The 20258-nt window shown below is 36.8% G+C and overlaps 2 protein-coding genes across 2 annotated transcripts in view; one reads left to right on the top strand and one right to left on the bottom strand.

The window, feature by feature from the left end:
• Positions 1-20258, bottom strand: part of LOC109042807 (small ubiquitin-related modifier) — a 112793-nt gene that overhangs the window by 51187 nt on the left and 41348 nt on the right. The window lies entirely within an intron of this gene.
• Positions 1691-20258, top strand: part of LOC109042800 (probable RNA helicase armi) — a 26955-nt gene continuing 8387 nt past the window's right edge. Inside the window, exons 1-14 of the mRNA XM_072300251.1 lie at positions 1691-1997; positions 2923-3026; positions 3831-4017; positions 6002-6296; positions 6973-7140; positions 7655-7794; positions 8896-9119; positions 11668-11877; positions 12916-13076; positions 14258-14431; positions 15551-15700; positions 17437-17554; positions 18629-18776; positions 19276-20116. Of these exons, the coding sequence (XP_072156352.1) occupies positions 6049-6296; positions 6973-7140; positions 7655-7794; positions 8896-9119; positions 11668-11877; positions 12916-13076; positions 14258-14431; positions 15551-15700; positions 17437-17554; positions 18629-18776; positions 19276-20116 (2582 nt within the window). The 5' untranslated portion in view covers positions 1691-1997; positions 2923-3026; positions 3831-4017; positions 6002-6048. The remainder of the gene's footprint in view (positions 1998-2922; positions 3027-3830; positions 4018-6001; positions 6297-6972; positions 7141-7654; positions 7795-8895; positions 9120-11667; positions 11878-12915; positions 13077-14257; positions 14432-15550; positions 15701-17436; positions 17555-18628; positions 18777-19275; positions 20117-20258) is intronic.

Here is a 20258-nt window from a genome sequence, read left to right as displayed (position 1 = left end):
AATCCGAATCTGAGATCTGAGCTTAGATTTTGGATATTACGCGTTTTAATATATTTAAAATCGTAGGAGAAATTACAGAATTGTCCTTGAAAATTGATCACACATTAGTGTTTTTTACCCCGTTTTTCTTCTGCGTTCATTCAAAATACCATTAGTTTGCGAAGTTTCAACATGAAATGTCTACGAGGACGAGTAAGTACAATCTCGGTGGGTATACCTATTCTTTTTTACCCCCGAGATCATGTGTTTGTGTCAACAAATCAACATAAGTAATAAGGTCAAAAATGAATTCTACGATCAAAATTCCGCCAGAACGCTGCGTTTCAACACAAAATGCCCACAAAAACGAGTAAAATTTATCTACTTGTATTTTTATGTTTCTACCCACGGAAAGTTTGAGAGAATTCCGTGCAGTGGCGTGGCGTGCTTTGCGATATATCGATTTATATTGGAACCTATGGAAAAAGATCGATAGATAGAGTGATCGCAACGAACGCCTTAATAATCGATTCTTTACCATAGCTTCTAACGGGGATATATCGATATTCGATCATTCACGCAATCACGCCTCGGCAGTGACTCCGTTTTTATGGCATTGGTATCCAATCCAAAGCATCTTACATCCATCGATAGTATTTTTTCTGTATTTTTACCCGATGCGGGATCCATGATTCCCGAGAAAGTTACACATATCGGCATAGAGAAGAAGAAGGAGGAGTTTGCATTTCGGGCATCTTGGAATTTTTTTGATGATGTAGTGTAGGTCGGTACCGCGACTTTTATCATCGATTTTCTAGGAAATGGTGTAGTTTATGGAAAAAATGCATACTACTTATAGTGTTTGAAATTATATCATGAGTTAATTTAAGCAAAAAAAATCGGAAGTTATGGTCCGTTTTTCATCTCGAATTCCGGATTTTGCTGACCAGACTGTACCGACCTACGTCACAGGGCACACCACAATTCTTAAGATGAAATGGACGCAAACATGCAAACACCTTTGTTTTTTCTATGACACATCGGGAACGGAAACAAGGGTTCCCGGAAAATTTCTTCGGGAATGAATGGTCTCTTTGGCTCTAGTAGTATTTCGTTTAATTTTAATTTTAGTCGATACTGTTTGAAACGTCCCACATCTAATTCTGATTAATCCTCCTTTAATCTTATCTCAAACCATTTGGGCTTCCCTAAGGAAAAAACTCAGTTCTACATCGACTGGCATCCGGCCGCTTGTTTTGTCCCTAAAATTCCCAAGAATAGATATTTTCATAAAACAGAAAGAACTAAACATTCACACTAACCGCAGCAGGACGAAACGCCCGCCACTTGTTCAATCTGTAGCGCGAAAAAACGCCTTCAAATGCGCAGCTATGCAACTCTTCTAACGCATTGTTGATTGCCTACCTCTTCACTAGTAAGTAGCTGTAATCACTGCGTAAAATTATGTGGAACCTGGTCTTGTTTTTTCCAGAATTTTTTTACTGAAAAGATGTTAGTTAGCTGGGATCCTCTCGTCTTGTGAACTTTCCTCGGGAAGCGTTTTAGAGCTTTTATCAGGGATGGATGCAACTCCGACGGAAATCCTCCCGAGAGCATTAATCGAAATTCGAGGTATTCGAAATAGCAAGATTCGATCCCTCAATTAATCGCATTGGAATTCGATATCCATCCATCTCTCTAGGTAGGTTATTGTTTGGCGAGGGGCGAGGAGGCAGCAGCAAGAGATGCAAGCAGATGCAGAAAATTGCATGCCGCGGAAAAACGTAAAGGAAAAGCGAACGCGAGTTCACTAAGTAATTTTTCTAGCGGAGTCCTGTTTCACGGTTTCAGGTATCTGTGCAGTGTCAATTTCAAGTCTCGGTCTGATCGTGAAAATTACTTCTGTAACTAAGTACTTCTCTCTTGATCCTGTGTCTCTGTCCTCTGTCCCATCACCTTATCTGAGCCAACTGAGCTCAGCTCAGTCCAAGCTCAGTCTCGATTTTCTTCGTCTATCTGTAAGTATACTCTGAAGTTCATAGTGCACTCGTATGAATGCCTCCTTTAACTTTCTTGTAACCTCGGCTTTACTTAAGCGGGGAATTAGTGGAGAAGATCTTGTCTCATGATGGAATCACATGCTGGCATCAGCGTTATTCCTACTCAAACACCAGTGATGAAAATATCGGAAGTGTTCTCAATGCTGTCGAGTCCGAGATGTATTATATTGCACCTATGATTATCTATGTTGAACAGCAAGTATCGCTGTTACTTGTCCATCGTCATTAGCGTGGTAAAATAAGTCCTGAGGGGGACACCGGGGACACTTTCAGTATAATATACAGGACATTTGTATCGTATAGGACCTTGAAGATATTATAGAAAGAAAACAAAAGCAAGAAAATGGAGAGGGTCCACTATCGATTGTGGATAGTGAAACGATTCACCTTTGTCATCTCAGCAGACCCAAATTATCGAGAAAGGAATGATCTGCCCACGCTCCTCATCCGGGACTGTGCAGATGGACTACTTAATTCTTGAAGGAAACAATGACAAGATGCCATTCAACACTCAGCAAGCATTGCTCATACTAATCTCTACTGCTGGAAATTATGGAAGGAAAAGCAGGGCACACCTTTTGCGATCTAGAATTCAACATATATCAAGACGAGTGTATGTAGAATTTAGGCTTCAAGGTGGTTTTTTGCTTACCATTTAATTGAGGCTAAACAATGAGTCATGAAGATCAGCGTCCTTAATTTACTGAAAGAAGGCCTCTTTTCCTCCGTAACTTTCAGACTCTTGGAAATTAAGATTAGTTAGACATTTCATGAAGCTTTATGTCTGTAGGAATATGTGGTTACTTTTTCAAAGTCCAAGTCTTTAAATTCCTATGGCAAGTACATATTCAACCCTATCTTTTCTTCTTGTTTCCCTTTCCAGAAATGAGTGCCTCAAGTCTACCGAAAGCAGTTTTACTGTCTCCAGCCTCTACACATCTTCACGCTGCTTATTCTACTGCTGTAAATCGCATTAAATTCGAGGAGGTGAATTCATCAAGTGACTTTTTTTCCTATATCTAAGGGTCTGAGAAATTCATTTAACTTTTTCTTTTACTTGTGTTCATGTAAACACAGAATTTTTAATCATAGGATCAGGGTGATGTTAAGAAAGACAGGCAAAGTTAGACACGGCTTTTGACAGGATTTTGTTTCGGGGAGGGGGGAGGCTTGGATGGGTAAAGAGGGGCCCGTTCCTTTCAGTAGAGGGAGGATCTGGGGTTTATCCCGCGGAAATGTTTGCAAAAGATCCTTTCTTCATCCTGGGGGGGGGGGGGGGGAGGAGGGAGGAGGCTTGAGTCCCTATTCCTCCCCACTTCCCCTTTTGTCCACATGCCTGAGCAAAGTTTCGAAAGTATCTGAGTCATCGCAAACTCGTTAATTTATTACAAAGTTTATAGCATCGTGAAATTTCTTAATTTTCAGTTAGCATGTGTACTTTTTCTGCACTTTTGCTTGTGGTTAGTATGAAAGATTTGTTCCAAGTTCGGCTGCGTCAATTTTAGACTGTGTATGCCAATTTCAGTTGAACTTTACTGTACTTCTTGAGTTTGATGAAATTATTGAAGAATTTTGGTGGAAAGACAAATTTTGTCTTGTCTCAAGGTGCATATATACGCTCAGAAATTGTGAACTAATCACTCCTGTGTTAGTTAGGCTACTTAAGTAGATAGATTTTAAATTAAACTCATCTGATAGTTGGAAATAGTTGAGCCTTGAACAGTCTTCTTGTGTATTTAATGGTAATTGTTAATCTGAAGAATTCATATCATTAATGTTTATGTTGTGCAGCACATTGAGCGCAGCATTTCTTTGCTGGAACAAGATGAGCATCAAAAACGATTGAACAAACTACGTAAGGAATTGGATTACATCCAAAACACATCTTGGAAGTATCCATCTGTAGATAATTTCATTGGCCACTAAGGATTATTGCAAAGACAATCATCAAATCAGCCATCAATTTGATTTTCCAAAGGCAAGTTCCCTTATTTTTCCACTTTTTTTTGCTTAACTTTCGTTTCTTCAACGGTACAAAAATGTTCCAAGTCATCACCACTTGATTAGATACAAAGCCTTTCAGCTTGTATTTTCTCATACTCTCTTTGTCACAAAATATTCAGTCCTCTAAAATTTCATGTCCCCTCTAAATTCCTCTCTGTTCCAAGCCTTCTATCTTCTGATTCCCTTATCAGTTGGTAAAATCAATAGTTAAGTTATCTGACATCCTCAATCTTTTGACTTTTATTTTATTACATTTACGTAATGAGACCAGTTCAGTGCTACTTAGAGTTTAATTGTATTTCAAGCCGCAGGACAGTCTCCCAGTTCATCAACCTCAGCACTCCAAGTTTTATCTTACAAGGGAACACATTTGTGAATGTTCACACGGTTTCAGACCTGAAGTAACAAAAACAAGGGCAAAATTCTTGAAAGCCAGCTTGTGTTATTGATAAGCCGCTTGCCATCCTCAAAATCGTGAATAGGTAATCCTAAACAAAAGAAGAAAGGAAAAATAAGGAAAAAGGGGGTAATATCTTTTAAGAATGTTTATGTATGAGAAATTTTAACTATGTGAGGTGCCAAAATTCACCGCATTTTTGGAGGTTCACTCTTTCTCTTGCAAATCAATGCTTTTGAATTGTTCAACAAATATTTTTGTATGCATATTTTATCAGGAGAAGAACAAATACAGCAACAGAGTTTTTAGGGAATTCTTTTCAGCAGCTCTTTGCTCAATATCTTACATATTGTTACTCCCTACGATCTGGAATGAAGTCCCATAGTATTTTAAATAATTCTTCTTAATTTGTTTCATTTGTTGTAAAATTTTGTGTAGGAAAAAAATCTACACTACAAGCTCTCACTGGGAGGAAGGAAGCACTTTTTTACTTTAAATAGGATTCAAAATTCCTCCCAATATGTCCAGTCCATCCCCTAAAAGGGACTTAATTCCGTTAAGCTGATGGTTGAACTCCAAAACCACATTTGTTGATTGCATGTCTTAAAAGTGGACTACAGTTTGCAGTATGGAACTATTTTCTCTATTCATGCATAAAATCACCTATTTGCATAGGCAAACAAATGGCATGTACTTCGTTTTTAATTTAAGCGAACAATTGTGATTTCCAATTGCATAATATAATCCAATGACTGCATTTACTTACTTTACTTTTTAGAAAGAAAACAATTGAAACACTTTTAAAATACATTTTTGCATTTTTGTAGGATGAACATTTCAATATTTCATCTTGATGTGTTTGCCCACCAAATGACATGGCAGACATTTTTAAAGGTTGTGGTTGAGAACCATGATCGCCAAAGTTCGATTTTAACTATTGCATCGATTATTTATGACATAAATAACCGCAATACTATAAAATTGGACGCCAGCTAAATTTCGAGATTTTTTTTAATGAAGTCACTTACATTATTCTGAGGAGGAGGACAAGCTTTTATAATCAAACATTCTATGTACCAATCTCAAAAAAGTTGGGTCTGAAAAATGCAGTCTTCGAAAATTTAACATGTGTTATCATGCAGAGAAGTGGCACTGTTAAAGAGTAGAGTTGTTTTAAACTGAGTAGGCACGCGGAACACTGTGCGCCCATGGTCCGTCTCATCTTGCACCAGACGAGAAAGAAGGACCAGGACTCCCTGGTTACCTACTTTTTCGCATTAGCTCAAGAGTGTAAAACTGTTGAAAAACACACTTGGCACACCTATTTTTCTCGAGATTGCCACATAGAAAGTTCGATCTTGAAAGTTCATTTACTCAGGAGATCATAAGGAACAATATATTAAAAAATCTCGAAATTTAGCCAACACTAATTTTTTTTTTATTTTGTGCGTTGCTCTTTACTGCCTTTCTTTAAATAAGTCTCATTATAAGTATTTTTGTTATTTCTTCTCTTCTTACTTTACCATAATATCCGTTCTTTTTCTATTTGTTCCTCTCTCAGGTTTAGCAGGTATTAAGTGTCTAAGAAAGAGCAAATCGAGTGTGAAAATGTTTGATTTAAGCTTTCTCAACCCGAAGACCCTCTTTGGGTTTTCAAAAAAGGAGGAAACCGAAGATGATGTGTGTCAGGAAGAAACCAGTGGATATCTGGATGAAATGCAAGCAGAGTCAGAAGAAGAAGAAGATGGACAGATGAATGATTTTAAGCCATCATCAAGTGTGGATGAAATAATATGTAAAGAGTGTATTGGAGTTGTCACAGGCGTCCATGATGGTGTGTTGATAATCGATGGAAAGTGAGTGAATCCCAACTGAAATTACTCTAGGTTATTCAAACATCAGAAAATCAAAAATAAAAGTTTCAGATTTGCATTCCATCGGTGGACCAGTGGAAAATGTTTGCTCTCCTGAAATTAAAAGAAATTTGGTTAAATTTCTCCCTCCTTGAGCTGTTTTCGAAAAGAAACTTTCAATTTTTTCACTCTGTTGCCATTTCTTTTAACTTTAATTGTAAATGAACTCAGGGGCTGAAAGAAAGGGGGTAACGTTTTCAGAATTGTTTAATGGGGAAGTATACAGGCCCTTCCCCAAGTCAAGAAGGTAGCTTTATGGAATGATTTGCGCATGCAATCGATTTATCCTATTCTGATGAAAGGAGAATAAGAAGAAGGAAAGAATAAATATAGGTATGATAAAAAAATTCGCTCTTTTGCCCAGCTCTTCTCAATATTGGCACATGGAAAGTTCAACTAGGTACATGAAACTTTTGACAAGGAAGTTTGAGACAAATAGAGTTGTGCAGATTTTTATTTACATTCTGCTCATATTCTGTACAAACTTGCTAATGAACAGTTGCCTTGCTATCAAATAAAGACTTTGCGAAGGAGGCATGGGTGTAAATAATATATCCATTAATTATGAGAGGAGTAAAAAGGCTGAAGACTCAAAAGTATCACGCTTTTTATTTTGCAGGCATACTGTTGTGAGGTCGGGACTAGACATTGAACTCAAGCTGGATTCGAGGGTATCATACAAAGTAGTGACAGAAGATGGTGTAGAAAGGATATGTAACATTCGTCTTTATGAAGGAGATGGTTGGTCAACGGCAGAGGATGAAATCGAAGTTGAAACTCCAGCTGTGTAAGTAAATTTGAAAGTATCTTAGCAGTCTCTACACCTGTTAAACTTTTTGTTCTCTGTAGGAAAAATGTTAGATCAATTGTTTAAATGTTTTAGCTAGTTCCTAAAAAATACAGAGGTGTTTGAAGTCACCCTTAGGTTAAAAATTCAGAAGTAGGTACTACAATCATGTGGCTTGTCAATTTTTTCATCTCAGAGCTAGTATCGTAATTAGTGGGTACACAATGATTGTCATTTTTAGAATTAATAATGAGGCATTGTTTTGGACAAAAGCAATGAGTTTCTTCTATCCCAGCCTTGTGCTCTCAAAATTTGATGGGTTTTTGCCTGTATAAGTCTTTCTCAAGAAGTTATGCAAATGGCGTGGTTAGATAGAGTAAGTTACTCCCAATTCATATCAAGCATGGGGGTTGCTCAGTTTCAATTTTAGTCCCCTTTGGCTCATACATTTTCATTTTACTCATCATTGATTCATCTCAATTTAAAGTTTAATTGAAGTCTCAATTTATTTCAGAGAAACTAAAGGAATCAAACGCGAAATAATCTGTGAGGTAGAGAAAAAAAATGGAGGAATATTGGATTTAGTTACTGAAAATTATGAACGCTGTAAAGTAAATATGGATGAAGTATCTATCAAGTTCATTCCAACTAAAGGTATGTATTTGTACAGCCAGGATCAATGAATAGGAATATCAGGTTGATGGTGGTACTCAATGTAGACTTATGCTCATAAGCAGCTCTTTTCTTTTTAAATCTGATGGTGAAAATTTAGCCTGCAACTTGTCCAATTGAATTGAAGAATGTGGTGTCAAGATGTTGAGACTGAGATGTCTGGACACGGTTAAAAATTAAAATGCATTCGTAAATCGCAGCATTAGTCTCACAATGCACAAGTTAAAGCAACATTTCTACCATGCTGGCAACATTGTGGTAGAAACGATGGATGATCTCCTTGGCAGCAAGTGTATTAACTATTTTTTAGTATGTAAGTTAAGTCAAAGCAGAAAAATAAGGATGGCTATGAAAATCGATTATTAGAAGGAATAAGTATGACTGTATGAGAGGAAGTGAAAAGTAACAATTTTTCAATGCTTGCTTTAGTTTTTCTTTCACTCCAGCTTCAAGATCCATGTCAGCACAGATTCTGAGACAAAAGAAAGTTTGTATAGGTGAAACTCTTTTTGACAAATTTCAAACATTATATCTTTACTTCAAGACTTTTTATGAATAATGGTCTAATTGCCAAAAAGTTGATTTCATATACACACTTTTAAGTTCTGAAAACTGCCACAGCACGTACGATTAACGCCATCTTTTTGGACGTAATATGCACTACTCTATCATTGGTATCTTATAGCTTCTTATGCGGTATGTTGTCCTTGACGTAAAGAACAAAATGCAGTGTCCTACTCAATTTTGATCTTTGGCACTTAGCCGGTTATTAATTCTATTTCTTCTGTTTTTGAGCATGTTCGCTGAAGTTTTGTAATCTTGAATTATTTCCAATATTTTTTTGACTGTCTTGAATTTTTTGGATAGGAAAATGTGGAAGCGGCTTTTCTCGTTCTTACAATAATGTAAAAGAAAAAATGTTCTGTTTTTAACTCTACCTGTTTGTTTTCTGTTTCTTTACTTTCTCCTGTTTTCATTGAACTGTCCACTGTAAAATAAGCCTTTTCATGCCCTTTTATAGAGTGGCAGTATTATCTAATTCCAGCCCAATGTTTAAATATTATCTCTTTTTTTTTATTGCAGGTGACTTGCTGCTCTGTGAAATAATATCAGAACTAGACGAAAGAAGTCCGAACTTGTTTGGTGATACAGTTTGTTTCAAGAACATCAAACCTTTGCGTTCCAAATTAGTTCTTGGAGAGGTCACTCTCTGGAGAGATGAATTAGCAATAGGCATAATCAACAATGAAATCTCTTTTTCTGCAGAATCATGCTCTGCTGGATATAAACCGCATGTCAAAGACAAGGTGACCAAACTGATTATTTTGCGAAGTACATACATGGCTAGGCATTCCCAAATTATGTGGGATTTTCTCGTTTTATTCTAGTGTTGTATGTTATTTTTACTCTACTAATTTATCTGGCATTCTCACAAAGCCAAGCTGCCCCCATTTCTGATAGTTCCTGATATCTTTGCAAACTTTCCAAATGGAAAAAGAAAGAAACTGAAGTTTTCTCAAAGTGAGTTGTGCTCTGAACTAATGTTGGTGTGTCTTAGAGTGGAAGGGTTTTTCGCCTATACTGATCTTTTTTTGCTGGATCATACCGTATCTCAGAGAGGGGAAGATCATTATGTAAAACATGACTGACACAACTAGCTGAACATTCAAGTTCATTATCAGTCACCTGTTCGAACGACTTAAATTTAAGAACTCTCCACCAGGGAAAGATTTTAGCTGACTAATTTTAGTTTGAACTCAAAATACCGATTTCTTGCTAAAAGGTAAAAAAACAACTAACTAAAGCCCACACAATGATTTCATATCATGAGGTCTAGTTCTACCCTCTTTTTTTAGTGCCGTGGTTGGGAGTTAAGTATTTCATTTTTTTTCGTATGTTTGGTTTTCTAATTTTTTAGTTTTGTTCTCTGATTTCTTGTTCATAACTGGGACGGATTTAATCGGAATTACGGAAATTAGTGTTACTGAATTTCACATTGCCTAATTTTCTCCCATGGATAATTTTTTTTATCAGAGAATTAAACTACGTAATGCCGTAAAGCTCTCTGTGAATTTTCTTTGGATTATGAAAAATGCATTCATGAAATTTCAAGTTTCAGTGCTGCCTAGTTTTCTGTTTAAAGAATAAAACATCCAAGAAAATTAGGCAACGTCTGATGTAGTTAATTGATTCCGGTTAAAGAAGTTCATCTGGACTGCATTTTGCAATTATGAACTATGATTTTTGGCTCATCCATATAAAGGCATACGTGTATAGGGGAACTAATGGAACTTGCTATGTTCCTAAACTGACAAAGGGAACTTCCCAAGGTGCCGTCTCCGATCGGGCTGAAAATTTTTTTAGGAACTCTTCGGATGAATCCATTGGACCGGTGTTTTTTTTGTTTTTTCAAATGCACCCTTGAAACACCCCTAAGAAATTCTAAAAAAATCTTGTTTTGAGTGCGCGTCGGACACCCAGTGCCGCAGCACCGGGAAGGTTAATCAAAGCAAAGGAATGTTCAAATCTATATACGCAGTTTAGCTGGGCCCTTCCCACAGCGGGTGGTAGCTCTGCAATAGAGGTCCTGCCCTGTAACCGAGCGGGCCTGGGTTCAAATCTCAATCCAGGTTACTTCTGTTTTACAATCGAATTTTATTTTCTCTCTTATTTTCCGCAACAGCACTTCACATCGCATCACATTCAATACAATGAAACCTAACATCAATTCATTTACAACCATCATGATAAAAAAAAAACAAACAAACAAGCATCTATAGTTCTAATTGAAGAAGTTGTTGATCATTGACTAATTTGTGTTTGATAATGGCTGTTAATCAATTGATGTTAGGTTCCAATGTATTAAATATGATTTGATGTGAAGTGCTGTTGTGGAAAATAAGTGAGAAAATAAAATTTGATCGTAAAACAGAAGTCAAGTAGATCGATATTCGAACCAGGGCCTGCTCGGTAACGGGGCCAGCGCTCTACTGCAGAGCTACCGCCTGGTGTGGGAAGGGAGCGGCTGAACGGCGTATATAGACTTGAACACTCCTTCACCTTGCCTAACCCTTCTGGCGTGGCATCACCAGGAGTCCGACGCGCGCTCAAAACAAGATTCTTTGGAATTTTTTTGGGGTGTTTCCAGGGCGCACTGGAAAATACAAAAAAACACGGGTCTAATGGATTCATTCAAAGAGTTGGTTCAAATTCTTCCAGTCCGACCGGAGGCGACAACTTGGAAAGTTCCTCTTGTGAGTCAGAAATTGTAGTTCCTAATGGCAAAATTTAGTCCAGTTGGATGACACTTTGCAATTTAGAATTAATATTTCTTCTCAAAAATTGGTAAAAGCACTTTTGTGTGTATGGAAACTTATGGCAATTACGCTGTTCCTATAGTGAGCTGAAAATCACAGTTCCAAATTGCAAAATGTAGTCCAACTGATCTTGGAAATTCCCCAGACATCTGCCATGTTCAGCATACAAATGTGATGAAGGATCATGTGGACTTCATTTTACAATTAGGAACTACGTACAATTTCTGGCTGAGTTTATAAGTAGCGTATGTACCATTACTTTCTCTATGCACATTAGTGTTTTTACTGATGAGCCCGAAATTGCAGTTCCGAATTGCAAAATGTAGTCCATGTCGTATGGTGGGAATCCCAATCCTGTTAGGAGGCTCTGTCTTTGTTGTGGAATTGGCAATCCTCTGAATCCAGTCAAATAGCTTTTAGAAGCATAATAAAAAATAAAAAAAACTAACACTCTCTTAACAAGTTTCATTTTGCTCATCTTTTCTAAACCTGTGGATCCGTGCACCATGCAATGAATCCGTTTCAATTTTTTTTCCAGGTTAATATTCAATGTATCGAGAGTAAACAAGGAGCTCTGATATGGAGAGCAATCCATGTTCATCCAGAGTCCTTCAACGATGATAGAAGACAAGAGCCTAGATTTACTCATAACAATAAGGGTCCATTGTATGCTCCAAAAAACGGGGTGTCTGTTTCACTTCTCACCAAAAATCTTTCTGTTAACCTGGGTGCCACTCTTGACTTAGAGGTAATCGATCGGCCCGATATTAATTTCTTACTTCTTTAAGTGATTTGATCTGTGCTCTGTGTGATTTACCTGTTTTCCCTTTACATGGTCTTCTGCAAACACTGACAAATGCTTGAGTATATCAAATTTTTTTCCAACCGTTTTCTGTCCTTGAAAATACTTAGATTCTGGAAACAAACTAAGTTTCCTTGAGAATATTCTTATTTTTTTTGTATCCAGTCAAAACTTGCCCAGAAAACAAGAGAACAGTAAACTAAACAACGCGGAACTTAGCTCTCTCCATTTCTGTAGCAATAAAAAACCAGTTCAATCGAGCGGTTCTGAACCAGTGGGCCCTAGGCTAATAAATGGAGGTCCCAGAAAAATTGTCAAAATATTTTTCGAATTTCCATCCAAAAAAGGGCTTGCCAAGAGAAAGTATTTTCATGGTGGCTATGAAATTAGAGGCAGCCTGTAATCATAATGAATTCTAATATTGAGTCACTTGAAAATTAGTAAAATCTAATTAGATTGTTCTCATTAGAGAATAACAAGAGGTAAACTTCTTCAAAATACACAAATAGTACAATTCAAAAAAAAAATTAATAGAAAGAAAAAAGTGATAATAATTCTCTTGTGGAAAAGTGATCATTGGCAAAAAAAGGTTTAGAACTGTTCGTCTCATCTAATCCAAAACTGATGAAACGGTGGAAAAGAGAAACTTACTTTTTAATCCTAAATAAGTGTTCTGGTAGCTTTACTGTATCTATTTGCATTTAATGATTGTCGTTATAGGAGTTTTCTTTGGCCTTTGGTAATTGTAAGCTTTGATGAGCAGTCATTTTGTGTGTATTATGTAACCCTTTTATTATCAAGATAATCCACGAATCAATGGCTCCTATCATTGCATCAAAGATGTCAGGAAGTTGCTCATTCCTCACAAGTTGGGGTCTTGAAGCCTGGTGCGGAGAAGACTAGCAAATTATAAGAACAAATGGCAAAATATGTATGATGATGTAGCGCAGTGTGTTCGTAGATTAACAGATTTATTTGCTGCAGGTGGAAGTTCGAAATTCTGGCTCTGAACCTCACGAACTCAAAAGCTGCAAAATGAGGACTCAGGCAGGCAAAAGTCAAATTTCAATCAGGAACAGTTCCAGGTTACCTTTTAATCTAAATCCGGAAGAGAAGTTCATCTTCAAACTGGCTGCGAAGGCTTGGTAAGTCACTCAACTGTAAAATTACGGGAACCAAGGCCTGAATTGTAGTGTTTCGAAATTTCAGCTCTTACTTTATTCGTTTCCAGGGTATCCAGCCACCCAGAAAAACGGGAAATTCAGGGAGGGAAAACTTGTAACTGGGACTGTCGCTAACTCCTGCGCAAGATAGTAATTTTTTTGCATAACCTCAAGGCGCTTTGATCCCGAGTGCTGAAGCATTTCTTTCAGTCTTTAGTGAATTTATGCAGAAATTCAGGCCTCTACAAATCTAAACCGGCACTTTTTGCTGAATGACGTCTATGTTTTCATTTCCTTGGATTTGGCAAAAAAAGTCAGGGAGGATCCAGGAAAGTCAGGGAGATAGCAAATCCAAGGGTTAGGAGTTCCTTGAAACTGAAAGTCATGAAGAAGGGAAAGAAATTCTTGCTGGGCACATCCTGTTTACACGGAGTATTATTCAAAATTCTTAGACGGCATTCTTAAAAGTGAAGAAAATTTCACCGAATTTTGTGTGAGGGAAAAAAATTGGTCATTTTTTAAGACGGTATAAAATATGCCCTGTTCGAAACCAAAGGGCAAGGTTTCCTAGTTTTATCACCCCTTTGTCACCTTTATGCTTAAAACTGGAGGAAGAAAAGAATGGACAAATGTCACATCCAAATATGACGACATTCAAGAGGAATTTACTAGCTTATTATTGGACGGAATGATGATTGATGCTCTTCAGTTTGATGTAAGATTTTTCCACTCCTTTATTCCCTGGTTTTGCTCTCCAATATTTTAAAATCATGCTGATTATCTCAGGGGTGTTGTTGCAGTCAGAGGGGCGCTGCGCTGACCAACATTTTTCAGTTGAGAACTACAATTTCTAGCTCATCCTTCAAACTACCAATCCGCATAGGAGGGACTTTACTTAACTCTTTAATGGGTTCAGGACTTCAGGGAGAATAAAGTGTCCCAAAACATCAGAGAGTACTGCAAAACCGGCTTTTATGTATTTTCTTGCATTCTTCCCTATGTTTAAAACGTTTCAGCCATGTTTTTTAGGCAGATGCAAGTTCTGCATAGTTGAATTGGTCAGTTGCGGCTGTCATAAAATCTTGTTTTGGTGGTTTAAGCTCATAAATAATGTTTTTAAGATTTCTTCCTAATCGTTTATTTTTTTTTAAATTCAATTTCAGTAACATTGGAAAAACCAAAGAAACTCTTGTTCTCACCTTCAACTCTTCACCTGAGTTTTACGTAGGATGCGATATTGAACTGATGGTCGGAAGTGACCAAATTACACAGCTCACAACCAGTGCAGACACCAGGACGCATGAAAGAGTTGAAAACAAATATGACAGATTTAATAGGTACTTTAATTTCACTCCTCCATAGATAATTTAAATGCAGCGGGGATTCTCACAATGATAACTGAACATATTTGTGCTAGAAGAAATGATGTTACTTGCAAATCCTATGCACTTAGTTCCTTTAAGCATTAGTACGTCCAATTGTTTCTCAATAGAGGTTTTACAAAAAGAATGATAGTGGCTTCATAAGAGCCCATCAGTGCCTCCTAGGCTCTAGAGAAGCTTCGAAAATTTTCCAACTGATTGTACGGAAAATAATGTCAAAGGTAGTGGTTGGTTGTACAGGGTGTCTATAAGTCAGGAAATAGCACTGATTTTTTAAAAGCGGTCCGGAATTACTAAAAAAGTGCAAGAAATTCAAATTTTTGAAATTTTGCAAATTCCATGATATGAAGGTCCTGAAAAAGTATTGAATTTTTCTGTTGAGGAGGTACTGAATTTCTGGGGAATAAACTGAAAAAGTACTGATTTTTGGTCAGCCTGTTTTAGTAGACACCCTGTTGTATGGTCATTGTTGTATCACTTGGCAGTTGGAGCTCTTGCAACAATTGCATTAATTGTTTTTGATAGTTAAGTTAGTTTGTTAGACATTTTTCAGCGGAAAGATGTAAATCCTCAAAGGAGCGCCAATGGAAAAACGTATCAGCTACGAAATTCAGTTTTAATTTAATGACAAGTACTTTAACTCTTACAATAGCTTGAATGGTGAAGAATTTGTTGGAAATTGTCTGAACGCTTCACCGAGCAAAGCAAGCAATATTAGTGTCTGTGTAAGTACTTTTGAAGAAGCTTGTTTTTATTAGTCTTCGTTGGTACTGTCACGAACATCAAAGTTGGATATTTTTTGACTGGTTTGATGGAGGTTATTTGAAATATTTAAAGCAAATTGTTTTTGTCCAGGCAAAAATTGTGGGACCTTTCACAAAGTTAGGTGTTAAGTTTGGTTAGTGGAAACCTGAAAAAAAGAAGGAATTTGTTTGTGCCAAGTCTGTAGACACCCTGAGTTTAACTCAGCACACATAACATGTTATGGTTTGTTAGGAATTTTCTCCAAAGACTAGAGGTGTGCCTCGTGTACTTAAGACTAAAAAAGCGCTCTTGATTTTTCTGTTTTCTCAGCTTGAGTGTCGTGCCAACAAGAAACGGTCTCATTTGTCCAGGAATAAGGCCCATAAAAGCACCTGCATTCATTCCTGTTCAGGCAACGTCCCATTTTAACATTCCAGAGGAATTTTACAAAGCTGTACTTGACCCTCATGACAGACAGAGGTATAATTTTCTGCCACTGTACCTTATTTAATTAATTTATGTACAGCGTTTATTTTGTCGGTTTTTTCAATTTACGTGTTTTACCAGCGAGGGATGGTCTTATTTTATTCAGAGGTAAAGCCCCCAAAAGCATTCGCATTTATTCTCATGAAATGAATTCAATTTATGCACGAATTCGATATACCCCATCAATTTTATGAAGCTGCATTTGATTCTCTTGAGCAACCGAAATATGATTTTTAGTCACTTTTGGACCTTACAAGATAACAGCAACAAAGGATACCCAATTAAAGATACATACTAAGCTATTTTGGGAAATTAGTGTGCATGATTTTTGCAGCACTCAGATGTGTGAAAAAAGTCCATCCTAAAACCTGTTATGTAATGTTACAGATCATTTGCGAAAAATGTGCGTATGGATTGAAAAAGCCAATCAAAAATCAATGTTGAGAAAATCGATGACTAAGTCATCGCTAGTCCTTGTCCGGTTCACTTCTGCAACACATCCACTTTTGACTTAGAAAGTTTGATGCAACATAATTCGGATGTTTCTGTTGATTGCTATGATGAAGTTAGGTTACGTTTAACCCATTCCCTTATTGATTAATTTTGCATGCCTGCGCACAGATTTACTATTTAATTTCACTGTAAAAAGCTGTATTTGGTTTCATCTTAGTTTTCTGCTTTTCCTGATAATTAGGAGCAAGTTTTTGGCCTAATTCTTATTAGTTATAATTAGTATGATGTTTATATAAATAAATTTGCCTGGATGTTGCACTTTTTCTGCAGTAAGTCGGCTTATGTCAGGTGAATTTCCTGAGGAAAAAAAGTAAAATTTAGGAGAAAAATCTTATTTATTGAAAAAAAAAATACTTGCAAGAAGTCAGAAAACCCAAAAAATACCAATGTAACTTGTAAGTAAGAAATAATAGTTGTATTACAACCAAACCGCTCCAATATGGAATAAAAATAAAATAAAGTCGAGAAAATTGCGCGCAAAATTAGGTTTAGTTTCGAGGTTATTCCACGCTTTCGCATTTTAAAACTAACAAAATTCCCTACATTCGGGGAAATTACTGTACAAAACCAGTACAGGTTGGTCACACTACTTCTAGTGACAACATCTGTCGATTTACGTGGCGCTATCTCTTGTGAAAACATCAAAACATGGCAATACGCGTAGCCAAGTTGCATGACGAGTGGAACTCGTCATTTCCTGCGTGGCCCAGTGTGGCCATGACGAGTCTCACTCGTCATTTTAAGGGAATGGGTTAATCTTTCATTAACATTCAAGGTGAATCTGCACTCTAAGCAAACAAAAATTGAAATATCGAACAATTTCTGCTAAATTACTATTTTTATTTTAAATTCTGGCAAAAACCAAATTGATCATGCCCAGAGGCACATTTCAGCTATTTCTTACCAAAGAATCTGTTTTGTAAACTCTAAAATAAAGATAATAGAATGCAAACGTGGACATTCTCCTTTCAATTCAACTAACAGTATGCAGTCATTTGTGTTTGCATACTTCCAGCTCTATTTTAGGGTTTACAAAATATATTCTTAGGGAGAAACAGTTGAAATGTGCCTTTAGGTGTAATCGATCAGTTTTGTGCCAAAAATTTAAGATGAAACCAGTATTTTAGCAAACTGCATTCAATTTCTCAATGTTTATTTGCTCCCACTCTAGATTTTTCTCAAATGCAAAAGTCGTAAAACTCTTATCTTTTCAACAGGAAAACAATGGAGGCATATGAGGAACTGGCTAAAATCGCCCCAGCTGTGGTAAACCCATTGGAACCGAGTAACTATGAAGCCAAATTTCATGCGCTTCTACATTTAGAGGAACTCAGTGTAAGAATAATCACCTCTCTACAGTTTTTCTTTTAATTTTTCCATTCCTTTCTATTGTTTGATATTGGAACTTGTTCAGAATCAGAGTTTAATTTGTAATTAGTAAGGAGAAGATTACAGTTAATTGACTGCCCATGATTATGGGATTTTTTTTATTCAAAATTATGTACTGGAAGCTTTCAACAAACCAGTTACCTTTCATGAGGACTGCATAGTTTTCCTAAAAGCTTCAGGTAAATAATTGTATGGAAAAATCTTAAAATCATAATCAAGCGCAGATTATTAGCTATATTCTTCTCCTTACTAATTACTATTGCAAGACTTTAACTCTCATTTTAGTTCTGTGTTTTGAATGAGGCAACTTATGTAATGATCAAATAATGCTTGCTTGAATATTAAAATACTGTAGCAACAAGATTCAAAATGAGGGAAGGTAGCAGTTTTAAAACTAATTGTAACCTCAAACAGTAGTTGTGTAACTTGTATTAGTGACCTCTATTTTACTAAATGCATTCTGTTCAAACGGCTATCTAAACGCATACTTAAAAACCGATCTGGGCAAGATATTAGCAAACTTGTGAAGAATCCTAATAACTAAAATGTTGTAATATTTGCTGGCAAGAAATGTTATACCAGTTCAGGAATGCTCCGACGCTTCTCCTGTCGTCTCTCTATTTTTTGTTTTCAAATAAGTTTGATGAAGGTTCCATAAGAAAGGTCACATTTAAAACCTTCTATTTTTGAAAAATATAAAAGAAACAAGTTCAATAGAAAAGAGCCAAGCCTCATTAGGATTGACCCGGGAAAAAGAAACGGAAAAGAAGGTTTATTCTTCTGCAAGACACGTTGGAGTTGCTCAAGTTCATCACTTATTTTCACAATCAAAATGATTTTTCTTAGTACTGAAGAAAATGTGCGGCTTTTTATGAGCTCAAAACTAACTTTTTCTCATTTTTGTCCAAGTTTAGGTCAATTTATCTTTTCAGTGTTTATACACCGTCTCCATCCTCTTTCTCCTTCAATTTTGCTTTTGTAACCTGGACTAATTTCTCTCTTTCTCTCTTGACACTTCAGGTTATACTGAAAATGCGAAGGTTTTATCAAGAGAGAGCGATCTTTCGACCTCAAGGCGAGTATTATGCTCTCGAAGTTCCAAACCTTACTGAATCAAGGCCATCTCTCATCATTGGAGATGAAGTGCGTGCCAATCTGGCTGGTGATAGTAAGTAACCTATCATAATAAGAGAAGTTAATAGACAAGGAAATATTTAAATTGACTAGAAACTAAAATCTCTGGCTCAGTTTAGTAGTAATGTATGTACTATTAGTTTCCCTGTGTGCACAAGTGTTTTATGGATGAGCCAGAAATTGTAGCTCCACATCGCAAAATATAGTCCATAGTTAAGTAAGGATTCTCAATAGGGAGATTGGCAAAACCAAATACTCCTCAGTCCCTTGATTGTATTGATCTTTAAGTTTTTATTTTACTTGCCTCATTGTATCCAATAAAAGCAATTTGCTTGAGATTGAAGGAACGAAGAGTTTCTATATGGTTTTTGTGCTAACTACGCAGTTAATCTAGACTCACTCAAGTAATCTATGTTGACAGCCGCCAGCCCTGTATACTTTAATTTAAAGACTCACTATTAATATTTTACTAGATGAATAAAAGTCTTTAGAAATCATAGTTTTATCGTTTTCATTTTATCACTTTTTTTCAGGTAGACAGTTTCAAGGATACATTCACAAAACCCTTGTGAATGAAGTATTGCTTAAATTTAATCCCGCGTTTGATGAAGTCGCCAGAAGCAACACTTTCCGAGTCAGCTTCGTACAGAGCAGAAGTGTTTACAAGAAATGTCATCAAGCCATAGACTGTTTTTGCAGTAAAGATCATCTTGGAGTTGACTGGCTGTTTCCGAATTCCATTGGAGAAGCAAAACCCCCTCAAGTTATCTTTCTTGAAGAAGACGTCCAGCTCCAAGATGAAGAAAACAATTATGAGACACAAGGTCCTTCCAGTTGTGAAACAAGTGCCAGCCGAATTGATAAATTAAGCAGTTTATTAGATGAAGATCAGATCTTGGAGGTAAATGCAAGGCGCAGTCCACCAAGTAGTGCAAGTAGTTCATCACCTGTCAGTTGTACTAATGGTGTCACTTCAGGAATAGAAGAATCTGAAGCTCCTGCTGAAAACTCTTCCGAATCCAAAAATACCATTTTAACCAAGCAATCTTCCCTGGACGCTGCGTACCAACACCTCGATCATTCATCGAAGTTGGGAAGAGAGGCGGAAAAAATCAAGTGGGCCTCCTCAGGGCGAGGCTATGGTCAAAAAAGAACAAAGCCTCTTGTTATTAGACCTTGTCAAGTTGCGAAGAAAGACAGAATTAAATGGTACAATAAATCTTTGAACATGCGTCAAAAAGAAGCTGTAAAGAATATTCTGAAAGGTGAGGCTCGGCCTTTGCCTTACATCATTCACGGTCCTCCCGGTACTGGCAAAACCGTAACAATGGTTGAGACTATTCTTCAGATTTTAAGCTTGCTCCCAGACAGTAGGTAAGTGTGATATCATTTACCTCTTTTTGACGGTTTCTTCTGCATGATAGCAAGTTATTAGATAGCTACTCCAAGAAATGAGTCTTGCAAGTAAAATGGCATTTGCTGCTCTAACGTCTTAATTTGGGATGATGTTATTGCC

Source organism: Bemisia tabaci, chromosome 5 (assembly GCF_918797505.1).
Source record: "Bemisia tabaci chromosome 5, PGI_BMITA_v3".
In the NCBI taxonomy this organism is placed as follows: domain Eukaryota; kingdom Metazoa; phylum Arthropoda; class Insecta; order Hemiptera; family Aleyrodidae; genus Bemisia; species Bemisia tabaci.
Note: the sequence above shows the minus strand (reverse complement) of the source record. Positions and strands in the feature narration are given on the sequence as shown.